We start from the raw sequence: 17,561 nt of genomic DNA, 5'->3' as shown, positions 1-17,561 counted from the left end.
TGAGAAGGTGGGGTGACGCGGAGGCGGAGCGTTGGTCTGTCGACTGAAGATTGGTTGGTGTCGTGGTAAAAAGGGAGGACGTTGGCCGACGGGGGCACGTTGATGCGACGAAGACATCTGGAAGCGGGATGGAGGGGTTACCGAGTCGTTGGGTCGCCGAGTGGCGGCGATGCGTTGGGAGCAGGGAGCAGGTCGAGAAGTCGGCGACGGTGGCTGAAGTCAAAAGATAGCTGGCGGGTGGGAATCGAGAGCGGTTGGAACTGTTGACCTGTTGAAGTCGTTGTGTGTGTGTGTGTGTGTGTGCGTGCGTGCGTGCTGCGTGCTTTTTTTTCTTTTCCCTTTTTTTTTTTGTCCGTGTTGAATCATGATGTAAGAAGCTGCCTGGGGCCCGACACCCGGGAGAGCAGCAGCAACAGCAAACTACCGAGGAGTCGACAAAAGCCCCAAAGCCCGCGGCTTCGTGTGGCCTCGTCGTCCTTTGCCGGCACCGGCACCGGCACCAGCACCAGCACCAGCACCAGCACCAGCACCAGCACCAGCACCCGCGACGACAAGCTGCGCAGCACCCGCGGCTCAGCGACAGAAGCAGCCATGGCGCCTTCGACTCTGGATCTGCTGATGCTCACCTTCAATTGTGCGAAGAGGCTGGTCAACGTCAACGTCCTCGCCAACCACCTGCACACCGCGCTCACGAACAATGCCACGACGTTGCCACAGGTCGTGGTCTTGTAAGCCAGCCGCCGCCCCGTCTCTCTCCCTCCTCTCTCTCGGCCAGAAGCTCACGAGTGGCTTGCGCAGCGCTCTCCAGGAAGTTGCGCCGCTGAGCTCGGCCTTCATCAGCTCGCACTACCTCGACGAATACTTTGCGCGCTTCGACGACGCCGTGAACCTCGCCGCCAGCCGAGCCGAGCCCGAAGGCACGCTCGACGGCGAAGAAGAAGAAGAAGAAGAAGAAGAAGAAGAAGAAGAAGAAGAAGAAGAAGAAGAAGAAGAAGAAGAAGAAGAAGAAGAAGAAGAAGAAGAAGAAGAAGAAGAAGAAGAAGAAGAAGAAGAAGAAGAAGAAGAAGAAGAAGAAGAAGAAGAAGAAGAAGAAGAAGAAGAAGAAGAAGAAGAAGAAGAAGAAGAAGAAGAAGAAGAAGAAGAAGAAGAAGAAGAAGAAGAAGAAGAAGAAGAAGAAGAAGAAGAAGAAGAAGAAGAAGAAGAAGAAGAAGAAGAAGAAGAAGAAGAAGAAGAAGAAGAAGAAGAAGAAGAAGAAGAAGAAGAAGAAGAAGAAGAAGAAGAAGAAGAAGAAGAAGAAGAAGAAGAAGAAGAAGAAGAAGAAGAAGAAGAAGAAGAAGAAGAAGAAGAAGAAGAAGAAGAAGAAGAAGAAGAAGAAGAAGAAGAAGAAGAAGAAGAAGAAGAAGAAGAAGAAGAAGAAGAAGAAGAAGAAGAAGAAGAAGAAGAAGAAGAAGAAGAAGAAGAAGAAGAAGAAGGAGAAGAAGAACCCCTGGTCCCGGCAGAGCAAACCGTGTCCGGTTCAGAGCCCCCCAAGCCCCAGCGTCGCCCGTACACGCTCGTCACGACCCGCAACGTCGGGTACACGGCGATACTACTCTTTGCCAGGGACCCAGGCAGGATACGCAACCTGGAACATGCCGAGGTCGGCTTCGGCACCGCCGACATGGGCAATAAAGGAGCCGTGGGCATACGGGCCTTGTACGACGTCGACGGCACCGGCGCCAAGTGCACGCAGGTGACCTTTGTGGCGGCGCATCTGGCCGCCATGGAGTGGAATCTGGCCCGGCGCAACGCAAACTGGGCCGCCCTCGTGCGCGGCCTGACGTTTGGCGATCCCGAGGTCATCCTCAAGGGCCTCGGGCGAGCCGCCGGGACCCCCGAGCACGCGCGGGAGGCGGACGGCAGCGACCACCGAGGCGCCCAAGGACGCCGCCTCCTCCGCCTCCACGACGTGCACGACGAGGAGCACGCCCAGGTCCAGAGGGCCATGCACGACATCTCCGTCTTCAAGCCCTCGTCCCACCTCTTCGTCGCCGGCGACTTCAACTACAGGATATCGACGTCGCCCCCGCCGCCCGGCGCCGTCTTCCCGAGCCTGGATCCCGCCTCGCCCAACCACTACCCGGCCTTCCTGCCCCTGGACCAGCTCGCCCGCGAGCGGCGCGCCGGCCGCACCATGCACGGCCTGTCGGAGCACCCCATCGGCTTCCCGCCCACCTACAAGTACGACGTCCAGCCCCGGGGGGACGGCGTGTCGGAGCACGACGAGACCGAGGTCCCGTGGACCTTTGCCAAGCACAGGTACCCCAGCTGGACCGACCGCGTGCTATACCTCGACCTCCCGCCGTGGGTCAAGTCGCGCGGCGACGGCCCCGAGATGAGGGTTCTCGCCTACGACGCCCTCCCGCTCATGAGGAGCAGCGACCACCGCCCCGTCTACCTGCGCGTCGAGATTCCCCTGATCCCGCCGCACGAGCTGTCCCCGCCGCCGCCGCCGGCCTCGTCGACGGGGCGCCCGCCCGGCCCCCAGGACCCCAGGGTGCGGCTCCCCATCGAGGTCGACCCCGAGGCCTGGTCGCGCCGCCGCGTCGCCCGCCAGTGGGAGCTGCTCGTCGGATGGGGCGCCTTCCTGGGCAGCACCAAGGAGGCCGCTTGGATGTGGGCCACGCTGCTGGCCGCCGGAGCGGCGGTCTGGTGGCTGTGGCAGACGTGATTGCCGGCGTGTGCTTTTGGAGTGGGCGTCACGATAGATGGGTTCCGGGGCCGCCGTGCCCCGTTACGTTTACTCTTTACTCTTGTTCATCTTGTTTTTGTTCTTTTATTTCCCCAAAGACGGACGGACGACGGCATTAGAGAATAGAGGGTGTGGTATTTGCCGTTGAACAGACAGGTGTAGTTGGTAATGGAGGTGATGCGGAACGGTGGCTCGGCGAGGTACGAGGCACGCTTGCACGCCACGATGCTTCTCTGTTCTCGGACCAGGCAGTCGAGTCGTTTTCAGTCATTACTAACTACAGAGCAGTGTTGATCCGTGATGAAAAAAAAAATGAAAAAGAAACATGCCGGTGAGTTACGATGCTGCCGCTCTCTGCCGACGCTTGCTTTGCTTGCCTGCGTATACGTACAATGCTGCGGTGTCGTCACAACACGTGATGCTGCCTCCCCCCTCCTCCTCCCAGGAATGCCCAAATAAAAAAAAAAGATGAAAAAAGATGAAAAAATACATGCCTACGTGCTTTTCCCCAATCTTCGTGGTTGCCCTCTTTACAAGCCTCTTACGAGGCGTCTCATGTACATTGAAGCAGAATCCATCTTCTCTTGCGCCCCTCCCCTCTCGCTCGCGAGCCCCAGCTGTGCAGGTGCACCCTATGCCGTGGACTGTGCAACAAGGCCAAGACTAAAAAACAAGAACAAAACAAAGGACGTCCTGCCGTCAGAAATCCGCAAAATACGGGTCGTACTGCCGTGCCATTTCCTCCGTGTACCGGTCCCGCCGGCCGTCGTCCTCGGGGTACACGTCGAAGCACTGCGAGTCGCCTGGATACCGCACCGGCGGGACAATAGGCCCCAGGTACCGGCGGTTGAGCACGTCGTCCCAGTTGACGGTGCGGAAGAAGGGGTGAGCCTTGACGCGGGCTGCGCCGCCGCTGATGTTGCCCAGGCGTCGGGAGCGGTCGATGGTGCACAAGGAGCGGATGATGTCCTTGGCCTCGTCGGATATGGGCGGCTCGTGGGGGAACGTGACTGGTTTTTCGACGATTCTTGACACGCCAGTGAGTATTGTCCCTTTCCCTGTAGATGACAAGGGGGGGTTCTTTCGTGTGCGGGGGAGTCTTCTTACTGTTTGTATATCTCCATGGGGTTCTGGTGCCAGAACGGCGGGTACCCCGTGAGGAATTCGTATATCAGGATTCCTAGCGCCCACCAGTCTACGGCCGTGGTGTGGCCCTTGTTGTGGATGACCTCGGGAGCGAGATACTCGGGCGTGCCGCAGAGGGTATATGTTTCGACCGGGTGGTCGTCCTTGTAGCCCAGGCGCTTGGCGAAGCCAAAGTCGACCAGTTTGATGTGGCCGTCCTTGTCCAGCAAGAGGTTTTCCGGCTTGAGATCCCGGTATGCAACGCCGCCCTGCTGCTCGTGCAGGTACTCCAGCACGAGGACAATCTCGGCGGCGTAGAACTGGGCCGTGGCTTCGTCGAAGCGCCTGAATTTGCGGAGGTAGCTGAATAGTTCGCCGCCGGGGACGTAGTCCAGGAGCATGTATAGCGAGTCGCGGTCCGAAAACGAAGCGAGCAGGTTGGTGATGAAGGGGTGGCCTGCCACATCAGCCAAGACGGCTCGCTCATGTCTGACGTGGTCGACTTGCTTGAGCTTGATGACTTGGGTTTTGCGCAGGATCTTGAGGGCGTACACTTGGGCCGTGCCTGCGGTGTTCCGTTCCAACGGCGTGTTGGGGGCGTTGGACGGCCGGACAAGGCAGACTCGCGCAAACGTGCCTAGAGAGCCAAGTTAGATGGTGGTCTGGATTTACCTGGCGCCAAGAGCAACGTAAAGTGCGTCGAGGCTGCAGTTGCAGCTACAGTAGACACGCTGAGCGACGAACCTGTTCCTAGAGTGCGAACGACGTTGAAGTTGCTGGGCTCGAAGCGATGGGTTTGCGGCAACGTGTCGACGTGTCCGCCGTGTATTTTTGAATGCGCCTGGCGACTGTGAAGAGGATGATGCTCATGCGCTGCGTGAGAGGCCGGCGCGGTTGGAGAGGCGAGTCCGTTGGACGGCAAGTTGGCTGGCGCCTGGGACTGTGCCACAGTAGCCGCCATGCTGGATCAAATTGCCACGGCTCTGTTGTGCGTCGATGTCGGTTCGAGAGAGATGTCGTCGTCGACGAGTTGCGGCCGGGCAAGTCAGCCCGGGAGGCAAAAGACTATTAATACGGACAAGACGCAGGCCGGAGCGACAGTTTCTTTGTTGTTTCGAAAACGTGTTAAAAGAGAGGTTGAGGCTTGCATCAATGGCCCCCCGTTTGAGCAGGTGGTTTCAGGTGCTGTCCATGGCCAAGGGGAATCCCGAGATGGCTACCAACTACATGGGCGAAATGAAAGGGGGCAAGCAGGAGCAACAAAAATACGCAGGGCGAGGGCGCTTCTCCCGGATCACGCACCCTGTGTCCTGAAGAGCAGAGGCGGGGGACGACGCGCTCGGAGAGATGGCCACAGACAAAGCAGTCGAGCTGCTCGGGGATGCGTCGGGGAGCCGCAGCGACAAAGAGCCGCGAGAGACGACGGCGACAAGGTCGAGGACGAGGAGGGGGAGGGCGGGCCACAGGAAGGGATCAACAGAAATGTAATGACATAAAAACGATTCGGAGTTGAGCGTCGAGATGCGTCAAGTCGGCGCCAATCGAGGCGTGGATGGCTTTTTCTGCCCGATCTGTCTGGCGAGACCAACTCGGTTGGCTGGTGCTGGTGCCGGTGCCGACGTTAAACGTGAGGCATGACGAGGCGGCCAAGTTGAGCGCGCCGTGGCTTGCACAAGGCTTTGTCGGCGGACAGTTCTCGGCGGGGCCCAAAGTCGGCGACAAAAGAGGAAAAAAGAGTTGAAAATCGATGACGGCACAACGGTGACGGTATTGGCCGTTGGCGCGGCGCTGGGGTAAAGTCGAGTCCCAAAGGGTTGACGGCTGCGGGCTGGGGAAGAAGAGAAAAGAGGGGTCAAGCGGATTTCGCGGATTCGAGGGCTGGCATGCTTACCCAGGCCACCGGACTTTTCCGCCGCGGATGCCGATCTCCGCGGGCTCTGGGGGAGAGGATGACGGGGGCCGGCTGCGATGTGTGACGCTGACGCTGACGATGGTGATGGTGATGGTGATGGTGATGGTGATGGCGACGCTGACGCTGACGCTGACGCTGACGCCGGGCTCTGTCTGGTGTTTGGTGCCTTTCCTTTTACGCATCATTGTGGCAGGAGCGAGCGTGTTGATTCATGCCGCGGGAATGCCGGGGCCAGCGCCAAGACGTGCAGTATACCACCAACTACTTGGGTACGGAGTTCCAAGTGCATGCGTGGACATGGCGTGGTGCTGTGCGAGACTACGAGATATCCATGGAGGTACGGAGTACTCCGTACATGTACATTCCAGGCAGGTACCTCATGCATGTCCATGTCCACGCCAGCCAAATCTCCCGCGCCGCCCTGATAAGTTACCAGCAATCTGGATACGTCCGCTGGTCATCAACTTGCGTGTCTACGCTTTTCCGGACCCGACATTGAACGTAGTACGTACAATGATGCATTTTAAAGAGAAGCACGCATTTATCATTCTATTCCGTTTTTTTTTCTTTTTTTTTTAAAAAAAGAAAAACTCCCCTTTTTCTCCGACTCACTCCAAATTACTGTACTACCACTGGACAGGGTTGTTATTGTTCACGAGAAGGTTCGGCGTGTCACGGAGTATGCCCCTAACCCTACCCCGCGTGGCAGTTTGTCGAAGAAAATCAGACACTTGCCCGCTGCTTTTCCCAAAAACTGCCATGGCGTTCAATGCCACGGCAGCCACGTGGGGCGCCGCCGCCGAGGTTCCAGACATGATGACCAAATCATCGTCGGCCGTGTGAGACAGTGATTTGATTCTGTCTCCGGGGGCCAGTATGTCAACCTGGCATCCATAGTTGGAGGTAGGGCTGATCTTCCAATCCATCTCCATGGACCCAACCGAAATAACCTCGTCCAGGCAAGCGGGTGCCGTGTAGTCGACATTTGCGCCGTCGTTGCCGCTCGAAACAACGGTCAAAATTGGCCCCCCCGGCGCCTCGAGCGCTCCCCGAACAGCCGTTCTCCAGGCAGCCGAATATTCCCACCCTGCCCCTCCTGAGTGAGTGATCACGGCCCTATGCTGCCGGCCGTGTTCGATGATGTGCTTGACGGCTGCGTTGAAGCCTGCTATTGCCTCAGATACAAGTGCCTCGTCGTTGGCGTCAAGGACCTTGACCGAGAGCACGCGGGCTTGTTCAGCCACGCCGTAGGTCGTAGAGGCAATTATCCCGGCAACATGAGTGCCGTGGCCAGTTACATCCTCAAACTCATACCTCCCGTCGGCATCCTGGAATGCCGTCCAGAGGTTCTTGGCCCGGTCACCAAACTCGTGATGTGTGGTTCGGATGCCTGAGTCGAGCACATATGCGTAAAATTCCTTATCTTCGGGCCAGCGGTTGTAAAGGTAGCCTGTGTCGCGATATTTGCCGTTTATCTTTCTAGGAGGATGTCGGTGAGAGATGGCTTGGATGTTCCATCCCGCGTCTTGCCGAAACCGACGTTCCGGGGGGCTGGCTGAAACCAGCAAAGAGAGCGTCGCGACGACAATGGAGGCTTTCATCTCGGAAAAGAACGTGTCCAGAGGCCGTGATAACAGAGTGCCCACCGAGGCCGGCCAGCAATCGCAGCATTCGTGTCACGGCTGGTTGGGGCCTTCGGGTGCGACGGCCTTCATTTTTATATCTGGCACTTGTCTCTTCTCCAACTGAGCACTGTATCTAGTCATCTCGCACTTGACCCGCAACTTGGTTGCTGTAAATCCCTCATAGAGTATAATAGCATGTGTAGGGACCCAAGTCTCGCAAGTAGCCCGACACATTGTCGTGGAATGGATTATTAACCATGCGAGGTGGGAGCGCAGGAGAAGCAGTGTCAGCTTTCAGTTGCTAAAATCCCACAATGTACATGGACTGAGAACCGTATTGGACATGGATCGTGGTTATAGGCTTAAGCTGCCAAGCGGTTTCCTCGTGGGAAAAAAAAAAAAATAAAGGGAACAACTAGCTCTATCCCTTTGCCCACACCTACCATTATCTTCCATCCCACTTCCTATCCTTGCATTAGTTACTTAGTTAGCTGCTGGTAATAGGCTTAACCACAGAGCACTATGACTATTTGCTTTAATGTATCCATCATCTATATCCGAGAAGCCTCTGCAATTTCGCCAGCGCCACCTTCTCAACTATTAATACACTGTGTTGCTAGCTGCCTGCCTGGGTAGCCACCAAAAATCCAAGACAGAGTACACAAGCCAACGGCTTTTGATAAAATCGGCGCCGTGCCGAGTCATGTCGGCATGGCTAGTAGCATCTTCAGTCTGCCGATTCCCCTGTCGAGTCCTGCCCACGGCAACAGGGGCATCAAAAATCGCAGTCAAGCTGGCAGATTGGTACACCTATCCCGCAGCAAGGTTCACGAACTACCCGCCCCAGCTTCCAGAGTATATGGCCAGAGTCCAGAGTAAACTCGCCCGCCCGGCGCGTAGGCTGACGGGCGGAGGAGCCGAAGGCGGAGTATGTATGTGCCTGCACCTAAATTAGATATACGTCAGGATTTGAACCCTGAATAATTTGGCTTTAAAGGACGAACAGAAAGACCATCGGCAGATTTGAGGCCTGAGGGCGCTTTCGTTTTTGGACATGGGTAACGTTATAGCATCTGGCTTGCCCAGCGAGCCGGTAAGGACAGACGAGACCAAATTCAGGGGCCAGATGACTTGACTATATCAGAGACACGGTCTATATTACACACGGTCTATCTTAGACACCTGGAAAACTGGGGGATGCGTCGTCGTGTCTGCATTGGTAAAACAACGTTCGGTTGGTGAGATTCATGGAGAAGACATCATCAGGTTTCCCATCCTGACCTCGAACTGCCTCGAGAGTCGGAGTCGGGATTCATCAATGAAGCCAAAGGGCCCAGAACCATCACTAAAGTAATGACTGTGTGATTAGTCAAGTGAAAAGAGCAAATATCGCCGCCGGAACGGCGTGCGACAAGGTTCGGCATCTTCGTAGACTGACTCCGTTCAAACATCTAAGTCTAGACGCTGCGGCCGCCAAAACGGACCTGTTTTTAGAGTCTGTTGTTCAACGCGATGATAAGGCGACCCAAGTAGGAGGACACAGGGAGGTTGCCGTGTTGTACGTGTGGTGATCGCTAGGTAAGTGAATAGTTTATGAGTAACTTATGCTCGGTCCAGAATCATCTAATATCCGATGTGGTGTAGTGGCTATCATACTGCGCTTTCAAGCTCGGCGACTTGGGAGTGCCGCAGGGATCGGGGTTCGATTCCCCGCATCGGAGGACTGTTTTCTTTTTGGTGTTTTGCGACTTTGAATTCGGTATGCATTGTGTGCTTGGTTGGACATGGTCGAAATATGACTGCCGAGCTCTACATGTGTAAGGTCTCATTTATTTATTTATTTTATCCTCCCCGTAGCGTCGGTGTTATAACGATGCAAGATGTGCGGCCTGGGAAAAGCGCTGCGCCACCCGGTGCTGGTCTGAGCCCGAGACCCTCTGCCTTGCAAGTTGTTCAGTGGCCTTGATGGTGGCCTGGCCTTGGCGGGTGCCAAAAGTTGGTCATTGGGCGGTCTGCAGCATTCATCAATGTTCATCAATATTGCATTGAATGACATGTTGGCACGGTTGACCTGCACGGCGCAGCACTGCGCACAGATAGTCTGAGATGGACCAGCTGACCAGACAAAGACGTGAGTGAACATTAGGCATGGAAGGCAGTGAGCAGACCAAGGACGGCTCGAAAACAGCGCCCAAAGTGACATCAGTGTTGACAGTTGACCTGACGCCTCATCAGCGATGAGCCTAGCACCTGGCACCTGAGGCACCAGTGACCCCACAGGGCCACAGGCCAGCCACCCGCCCTGACCGTCGCCCATGTGCCTCTGCCATTGGCTGCATTCATCAGGTCTCGTAGAAAGTCGAGTCGAGTTGCCCTGCTTGTTCCATGCCCTCCTAACTAACCCTTCCGTCCCATCATCATCTTGTCTGCAACTCATAGTCTTCCAAACCACCACGGCCCGGCGGATTCGCAATCATCCTGCCGCTGCATAGTTCGCTCGTCCCAAGCATCTGCATCTTCAGTCCATTTTCCCCGTTTCCGTTGAACAGACAGACATATCCTGCGCTGGATCCAATTCCCGACCTGGTAGCCAAGCTGCCCCCTCCCCTCCTGCATCGCCATGCGGCGCTGCTGATCCGCGACCATGTTCTCCAACTTCACCAACATCGTGCAAAAGGCCCAGCAACTCATTGACCCGACCCAAGGCCTCAACCTCTCGAGCTCCGATCGGAATCCCTCCAAGGCATCCCTGTTTCAGAGCCAGTTTCGCTTGCCCTCGTCACAAAATCCCCTGTACGAGATCAATGCTGAGCTTACCATTCCACCCTCCAATGCTACCCAGGGCGATAGAGACCACGATCGAGGATGGCACTACGCCGGGAAGCTGCATTTGTCCGAGTCGTACATGTGCTTTTCCACCACGCCCACGAGCTTCTTACAGACTTCCAGCACCTCGACCTCTCTGGCATTTACAGGCCCGACCCATGGCGCCGGGCCAAGCGGGAATGGTTTCACCTTTCCTCTGTGCGCGATCAGAAGAGTTGAGAGGCTAAATAGCCAGAGTTTCCAGGTAGGCTTGCCCTCTGCTCAACCCCCCAGCCTCGTGGTGGGCTTGTCAACAAGCCATCAACATGTAATGATTAACACGCCTCCTCCCCTTGACAGTTCGCACTAGCCATCACGACGTGGAACGGGCTGCTGGCAGGGGGCCCCAGGGATAGAGACGGCATTAAAGACACCAAAGATACAAAGGAGCAACGAATTACGATACATTTGGCCGGCGCCAGGCCTGCTTGTGAACGGTTTTGCGATGGACTCAAGAGAGGCCTGAGAGCTGGCGTCGGCAACGTAGGCAAGCTCCGCAAGGTCATTGCTGGATGCTACTCCGAGCATCTCCTCCGATCCGAGGAGAACAAGAATTCCAACCCACCCGATGCCGGTCTTGGTATGGTATTTAGATATCCCGGTGATCCCAAAAAGCTGCGAGACCGGGCCAAGATGCGACTCTGGGCCGAATACTTGCGAGATAATGGAAGAAATGCTACCCTTATGCGTCAGCCCACGTTTCACAAACTCATTCGAGTCGGCTTGCCAAATCGCTTACGAGGAGAGATATGGGAACTGACTTCAGGTTCGCTGTACTTGCGACTTGAGAAGCCCACTCTGTACGCCGATACCTTGACCAAATTCGAGGGGCAAGAGTCCCTCGCTATCGACGAAATCGAAAAGGATCTGAATCGCAGTCTGCCCGAATATCCCGGTTTCCAAAGCGAGGAGGGAATTAGCAGGCTTCGCAGGGTTCTAACTGCATACAGCTGGGTGAATCCTGATGTTGGATACTGCCAGGCCATGAATATCGTCGTGGCGGCGCTGCTCATCTACATGTCGGAGGCCCAGGCTTTTTTCCTGCTTTCATCTCTTTGCGATCGTCTTGTACCCGGCTATTACTCCACGACCATGTATGGCACACTGCTGGACCAAAAGGTGTTTGAGTCATTGGTGGAAAGGACCATGCCGATTCTATGGGAACATCTCGTCAAGAGCGATGTTCAATTATCAGTCGTCTCGTTGCCCTGGTTCCTGTCGTTGTATATCAACTCGATGCCCCTAATATTCGCTTTCCGCGTCTTGGATGTTTTCTTTGTCGAGGGGCCAAAGGTTCTGTTCCAGGTCGGTCTGGCAATTCTGCGCATAAACGGGGAAGAGTTGCTTGATGCCGCTGATGACGGCGCGTTCATCTCCGTCCTCAAGGCATATTTCTCTAGGTTGGATGAGTCAGCTCACCCCAAGTCTGAGAATCCCAAGCTTCGAGCAGTCACTCGGTTTCAGGAGCTCATGGTTGTTGCTTTCAAGGAGTTTTCTGGCATCACTCACAGCAGCATAACAGAGTTGCGACTCAAGAAGAAGGATGCGGTCCTGAACAACATTGAAAATTTCGCCAAAAGGACGGCAATTCGAAACTTGGGCCCCGACAGCAAGCTTCTCAACCCTGATGAGCTCGGTGCCTTGTATGACAGATTTTACAGCGTCTTGTACGAGCGACAACAACGAGATGTCATGATTCAGGAGGAGCAGAAGCGGCGACTCAAGACAAGCAGAATGCGGGCTTCTGAAATTTTTTCCTCTGCGCCAAGCCAGGTGGAAAAGGGCCGCGTAGGGCTGGGGCCAAGCACGAATCTTATGGATTACGACGCATTCCGCGAATTCCTTGCCAGCATGTGTAAATGGGCTTTGTCTGACTCCCCCGGAAATTCAAGAAGGGACACCATGACTGGCGAGGACAAATTTGCCAAGTTCAATAGTGCTCGGAAATCTCCAGATCTCGTGTCCCCTTGGGGCGCTGGCCCGGAACCCGCAGAGCACGAGTTCCTACGGCGACTGTACAGAAAGTGGGACGAAGATGGAAACAAAATCCTGACGCTGCAGAATGTTGTCACCGGGCTGGCTGGTATCAAAGGCAAGCAGGATATCATGGGCACTATTACATATTTCTTCGAACTCTACGACGACGATGGTGATGGCAAGGTCGATCGCGAGGGAATACTACGAATTTCCGAGGCGTTGCTATTCCTATCACGACGCGGGCTTGAGGGAACACTCAGTCCTAATGCCTCAAGTCTAGCACTCAACGGCGAAAGCGGCAGTGCACACGGGTCCCAGGCAAGCTTACCAACGAGTATACCTGTGAATGAACGGTTTCTCGGCAGCGTGAGCGCCTTTATCCGCCGCTGCTTTGAATACGCCGATCCGGATCACCCCAAGAACCAAAATACAGGCAACCTGTCACAAGACACTGAGGCATGCCAGAGCTCATTTGCCATAGGAGATGACGAGGACGGAGAGGACCTTCTGGGGCTGGAGTCTCCATCTGGGTCGCCAAAAGAAGCGAAGAAGACGAATGAATCGTTTCCCGATGGAGAAACGCAAGCCGACGGCACAATCGACGAATCACGACGACGGGTATCCAAGGCCAAGTCGGAGGCCGCCAACGCCGCGCTCAATCCAGCGCAACCTCTGCATATGACGCTACCAACCTTTAGAATGGTTGTGCTCGCTGACGAGCTCCTGGAGCAGTTTTTTGAATCATCGTTCCCGTTCTCATTCCATATCATTGAGGGTCTTCGAAACGCAGCAGCGACACCGCAAAGCTCGTCATTGACAACCTTTGCCAGCCTTGGTTTTGGTTCCAAGGCACCTGTCCCCGTCCAGCCAGGACCACACGGAGCAGGTCGTGGTTTGCGAGGCGTCCTGGACAACATTGTAACGGATGGAATGCGAGTGGCAACCGAGGTGCGCCGACGCATGGAAGAGGCCCAGAGGGAACTCGAGAAGAATGCGCTGCCTGGACAGCGCCCTGAGGATGAAGAGGACGACGACGATGATATTGGCATCGCAGTTGGAGCTAGGAGAGGACCAGGCGGTCCCAGTGGGGATAACAGATCGGTCAAGAGCTCTGATCGCGATTTATTAGACGGACTAGATGCAGGGGCAGGCGCATCGTCCAAAGAGCAGGGACAGGATCTTATAGATGTCCACTCAGGAGAGGCCCGACCGACAGCGGAAACGGTTGCGGTACCGGGAACAGCAGTAGTTGAATCCCCCCCCCTTCCTTTTTGTCTCATGAGCGTCGCGTAAGAGCAGAGAAGACGGCACGAAGAGGTCGTATTGCGACAGCCATTTTGTTGCTGTGATGGGATTATTAGTTGGCTTGTATTCTGGATCATGAGGGTGGGAAGCATCATGGCGCAGAGGGTATTTTAGGCGTGAGGTGTGGAATAACAGGCACGAAGTTGATGGACGATTTTGGGGAGCGACTTTGCGGCGACTGCGACTGTCAAGTTGGATAATGACAGCGGCGCGGTAATGACGAGTCGACGACGGGGGCCTTGACTTCGTCTGGTCTACATTGGGTGCCGAATTTGACGCCCATCATGTCACGATAGAATATTTTGCGTGTCCATTGCTTGAGCAAGACAATGCCATTGCAGGATAATCACCAGACGCGGTCTATAATGTTGTTGGCCCGGTTGGCGAACCGTCATTGTTTGTCGTCGTCGTCGTCTCTTTGCTAGATTTCATAGCCCGAAGCCACCATGTCGTCATCCAGGACCTTTCCCATAATCTGCCTGTCGGCAATCATGCTCATGGCGGCCGGGGACGTCTGCTCGCGGGCCTGATGAGGCCGGCCGACGGCATTGCGCGTAGTATTGATTGATATCCTGAGTACCTAGGTAGTTACTTAAGGAGGTACGTACCCGGTGCGCGGGTCGAAGGAACCTTGCTGTACGGAGTACGTGGGGAATACATGAAGGCACTGACGTCGTGGCGGGGCCCCGTGCTTGCTGAGCTCGGACACCAGCAGCCCAAGTCAACAAGTACGGAGTACATGGCGTCATAGCCAACTGCTCCAACGCATCACAACATCCACATCCACATGTGCCCACCCAGGTGTCTACTTGCTTGAGCGGGTCTCGCGCGGCCACGTTTGCTTCGACAACATCCACTGCCACTCAACACTGCTCCTCGCGCCGCCTCGTTACGCAATGTCCACGATCCTGATTGTCGGGGCCACGCGAGGCCTGGGTGCCAGCTTGGTCAAACAGTACGCCGCGACCGTCGGCAACGTCGTCTATGGAACCGCTCGCTCCAGCACAACCCCTCCTGGCTTTCCGGAACACGTCAAGTGGCTCAACGGCGTCGACCTGACCAAGAGTTCTGTCGGAGACGACATTGTCAAGCTGCTCGGCGACGCCAAGCCCTTGTCCAACCTCGTGAGTTTCTCCCGCGCCCCCCCCCTCGGAGCCTCCACAAGAGAAGAAACCCCCCCATGGCGGCGGCAGTCACTGACGTAGAAACCCGCAGGTAATCACGGCCGGCTACTTCTCCACCGAGGATTTCAGCGCCGAAAAGGGTCCAAAGTGGGATGAGGAGCTCCGGATGTACACGACCAGCTCCGTTGCCCCCGTCTTCATCGTCCACCGGCTAGTCCACGCCGGGCTGCTGCGTCAAGGCTCCAAGGTCACCCTGGTGTCTTCCGAGGCCGGGAGCATCCGGCTCCGCCACGACAAGGAAGGCGGCGGCAACTACGCCCATCACGCGAGCAAGACGGCCCTCAACATGGTCGGCAAACTACTGAGCTTGGACCTCAAGGACAAGGGCGTCATCGTCACCCTCGTCCACCCCGGCTTCATGCGGACCGAAATGACAAAGGGCGTCGGCTACGACAAGTACTGGGACGCTGGCGGCGGTGAGTCTGCGTACCTTGCTTGCTCGTTGCGTCTTCTGCCTCGGAGGCAACTCCTCGCTCGTGGCGGGTATCAAGCTGACCTGACGACATGACGTTGCTGCAGCCGTCACGCCCGATGAGGCCGCGTCGTCTCTTGTTCGGTGGATTGAGCGGGTGGACGTTTCCAAAACCGGCCAGTTCTGGGCACCTAGGGGGCCAGGCAAGTGCGCTGCTGTTTGGTCGAATCGCCCCGGGAGGCCATGTGCTGACGTGAGCTGCGATTTTAGGCGACATTGGCACGGCTGAGGAAACCATGGGGAAGAACCTGGAGACTCCTCTGCATTTGCCGTGGTGACGCCTTGTTCTTTGCTCGGCTCTGCACGGGTGGATGCGCATCTCGGTCACCAACCCCCCCCCCGCTGGGCTCGACCAGAATCGCGTATTCTTTCGTCGAGACTTGGTTTCGACTCGGGCACGGTCAGGCCTTCACTTGGAATGACGGCCTACAGGGACATGCCACAGAATGCATGGGCCAACGGTTTGCTCTGTTATGCCCTGGCTGGGTATGGACAGCAATCGACCAGTTGGTGGCGACTGTAGATGCTACGGCGACTGTCGAACAGCTTTCTTCACTCGCGCAATTTCTAACCTAGTTCAATACAGAATTAGAAAAAGGAAAAGAACAGCCGCGGGCGGTGAAGTTACTAGACGCGTCGTATCAAGTACACGAATACTGCTCCCTACCTGGGTACGTATCTACTTGAAATATCGAATCGCCGTTGCCACACATTTGCCATGTCATTCCCTATCACAAGTTGAATCATGCCAGTACAGTTGGGTTGCCAACTGGACGTGAAGAAAGCCGTCTCTCCATGTGTGCTTGGAATACGTTGAACAATGCTAGTCGCGCGAGAGTGCGAGTCTCGGGCAAGAAAGATATGCTGGGTTGGCGCGAACATGCTTTCACTGTTAGGCCGTGATGCTACGAACCGGCGGTCCAAGTTTTTGGCCGCAACTGAACGCTCACGCTAAAATATCCCGCAAGGGCGTGCGCCACGGGCAAGTTCAAGCGCAGACACTGTAGTTTGCATAATCTTTGGTCCATCTATCCCTGCTGCATCCCTGTTCACGATGTACTATTGATAGCAAGAGCCGTGTACGTACTCCGTAGATGCCCGTGGGGGCTTTTGCTAGAAGTTAGAGCAGCAGTCTGTTGGTACAGTAAAGCAGGTTTATAACGATCCCCCCCTATAGCGATTCGGCACACACGCCTGGGCGTGAAGTACCTTTCCTATATGTTATATATATAAAAGTAACTCCTAGCTTATAGCGATTTTTCTTATAAATATTGCTTATTAATATATGTAAGTTTATAATTACACACTACCTTACCCCCCCTAAAATCCCTTATTAAGCCTTATCAGGCCTTATTAGCCTTATCTTACTAACAAAAGTAGGGGTTTTCCTAAAAGAGTAGTCGCATCTTAGCGATATAATCCCTGTAGTCGGGTTATAACGATGAAAAATTGCTCACGAAGGATATCGTTATAGACCTGGTTTACTGTAGTATGTGGGACGGAAAGTTAAAAATCCCTGCAGAACATCAGGTGGTATTGCGAGAACCAGGGTCAGTCGGCCGTAGCATTTTGCTTTTTTATGAACATGACGTCGCTGATGGAATGCGGCCAACGTCATTCTCGTCCGACTCAGGGGTGGTGGGGTCGTGCTGGGCAAGGGAATTAATTGCTTGCTGCTTGCCCCTTATGCCAGGCACCTGCACCTGCGCGTGAGTTGACGAGTTGGCGAGGCCCAGCAGATCTCGCTCCATGTACATGGAGGTATGGCTGCCGGCACGTTTCTCGGGGTCGTCAATGTCCAGAAGGAGTTGGGCTTTCGCACGAGCAATACGTAGATGGTTGCCAAAAGGGAGGGGTTGAGCATTCCAACCTCGAGTATGTGGTGTCGACGGCCAGCGCGTTTCGCGCTTGTCCGCAGAGACTCCCAACGTTATTAGGTTGAAAGTTTGTTAGCCGAATAAGTTTCCCTTGAGCATGCATGTTTCCACTCCTGCTAACCGAATCAACGACACCTGTGAGGCAAATCGTATGAGCAGGGGTAATTAATTTCTTTCCTTCCAGCAGCACGGAGTAGAGAAGCGCTGGAACAACTGACTTGGACCAGGCTGGGCGTGAAACTAATTACTTGGCCATTCAAGACAACTTGCACGTGCCATCACCAGCCTATCGGCTTCTGATGTCAAACCCGTTGGCGGGCCAGACCAGCACCATCGTGTCTGCCAAGCAATTACTACCCAGGCGGGCTACTGTGGCTAGCAGCTTTCCCGGGGCCATGTATTTGTAGGGCTGATGAAGAATACACACCTGTAGGGTACTATTTGACCGCGTGCGGAGTCAGACTCGAGGGTTGTTGCTGATGAGGGAT

General features: G+C 55.3%; 6 protein-coding genes across 6 annotated transcripts; 3 read left to right on the top strand and 3 right to left on the bottom strand.

Moving 5' to 3' along the window:
- Positions 1-591: 591 nt before the first annotated feature.
- MAM_03348 (Endonuclease/exonuclease/phosphatase) lies at positions 592-2,710 on the top strand (the record flags this gene model as incomplete). The annotated part of the gene is made up of 4 exons (XM_040822147.1): positions 592-728; positions 799-883; positions 936-1,545; positions 1,611-2,710. 4 exons carry the CDS (start codon positions 592-594, stop codon positions 2,708-2,710), a joined length of 1,932 nt encoding a protein of 643 aa, XP_040679952.1.
- Positions 2,711-3,430: 720 nt separating this feature from the next.
- Positions 3,431-4,817, bottom strand: MAM_03347 (catalytic subunit of the PKA; the record flags this gene model as incomplete). Its single annotated transcript, XM_040822146.1, has 3 exons — positions 3,431-3,758; positions 3,839-4,493; positions 4,601-4,817. 3 exons carry the CDS (start codon positions 4,815-4,817, stop codon positions 3,431-3,433), a joined length of 1,200 nt encoding a protein of 399 aa, XP_040679951.1.
- A 926-nt stretch (positions 4,818-5,743) lies between these two features.
- On the bottom strand, positions 5,744-5,953 carry MAM_03346 (uncharacterized protein; the record flags this gene model as incomplete). Its single annotated transcript, XM_040822145.1, has 1 exon — positions 5,744-5,953. One exon carries the CDS (start codon positions 5,951-5,953, stop codon positions 5,744-5,746), a length of 210 nt encoding a protein of 69 aa, XP_040679950.1.
- Positions 5,954-6,394: 441 nt separating this feature from the next.
- On the bottom strand, positions 6,395-7,369 carry MAM_03345 (subtilisin-like protease PR1F; the record flags this gene model as incomplete). Its single annotated transcript, XM_040822144.1, has 1 exon — positions 6,395-7,369. One exon carries the CDS (start codon positions 7,367-7,369, stop codon positions 6,395-6,397), a length of 975 nt encoding a protein of 324 aa, XP_040679949.1.
- Positions 7,370-10,037: 2,668 nt separating this feature from the next.
- MAM_03344 (GTPase activating protein (Gyp2)) lies at positions 10,038-13,528 on the top strand (the record flags this gene model as incomplete). The annotated part of the gene is made up of 2 exons (XM_040822143.1): positions 10,038-10,463; positions 10,559-13,528. The coding sequence occupies 2 exons, from the start codon at positions 10,038-10,040 to the stop codon at positions 13,526-13,528; spliced, it is 3,396 nt and encodes a 1,131-aa protein (XP_040679948.1).
- Positions 13,529-14,436: 908 nt separating this feature from the next.
- Positions 14,437-15,232, top strand: MAM_03343 (oxidoreductase, short chain dehydrogenase/reductase family superfamily; the record flags this gene model as incomplete). Its single annotated transcript, XM_040822142.1, has 2 exons — positions 14,437-14,664; positions 14,756-15,232. 2 exons carry the CDS (start codon positions 14,437-14,439, stop codon positions 15,230-15,232), a joined length of 705 nt encoding a protein of 234 aa, XP_040679947.1.
- Between the last annotated feature and the right edge of the window lie 2,329 nt (positions 15,233-17,561).

The sequence above is a fragment of the Metarhizium album genome, assembly GCF_000804445.1.
Source record: "Metarhizium album ARSEF 1941 chromosome Unknown scaffold_6, whole genome shotgun sequence".
NCBI lineage: Eukaryota > Fungi > Ascomycota > Sordariomycetes > Hypocreales > Clavicipitaceae > Metarhizium > Metarhizium album.
Note: the sequence above shows the minus strand (reverse complement) of the source record. Positions and strands in the feature narration are given on the sequence as shown.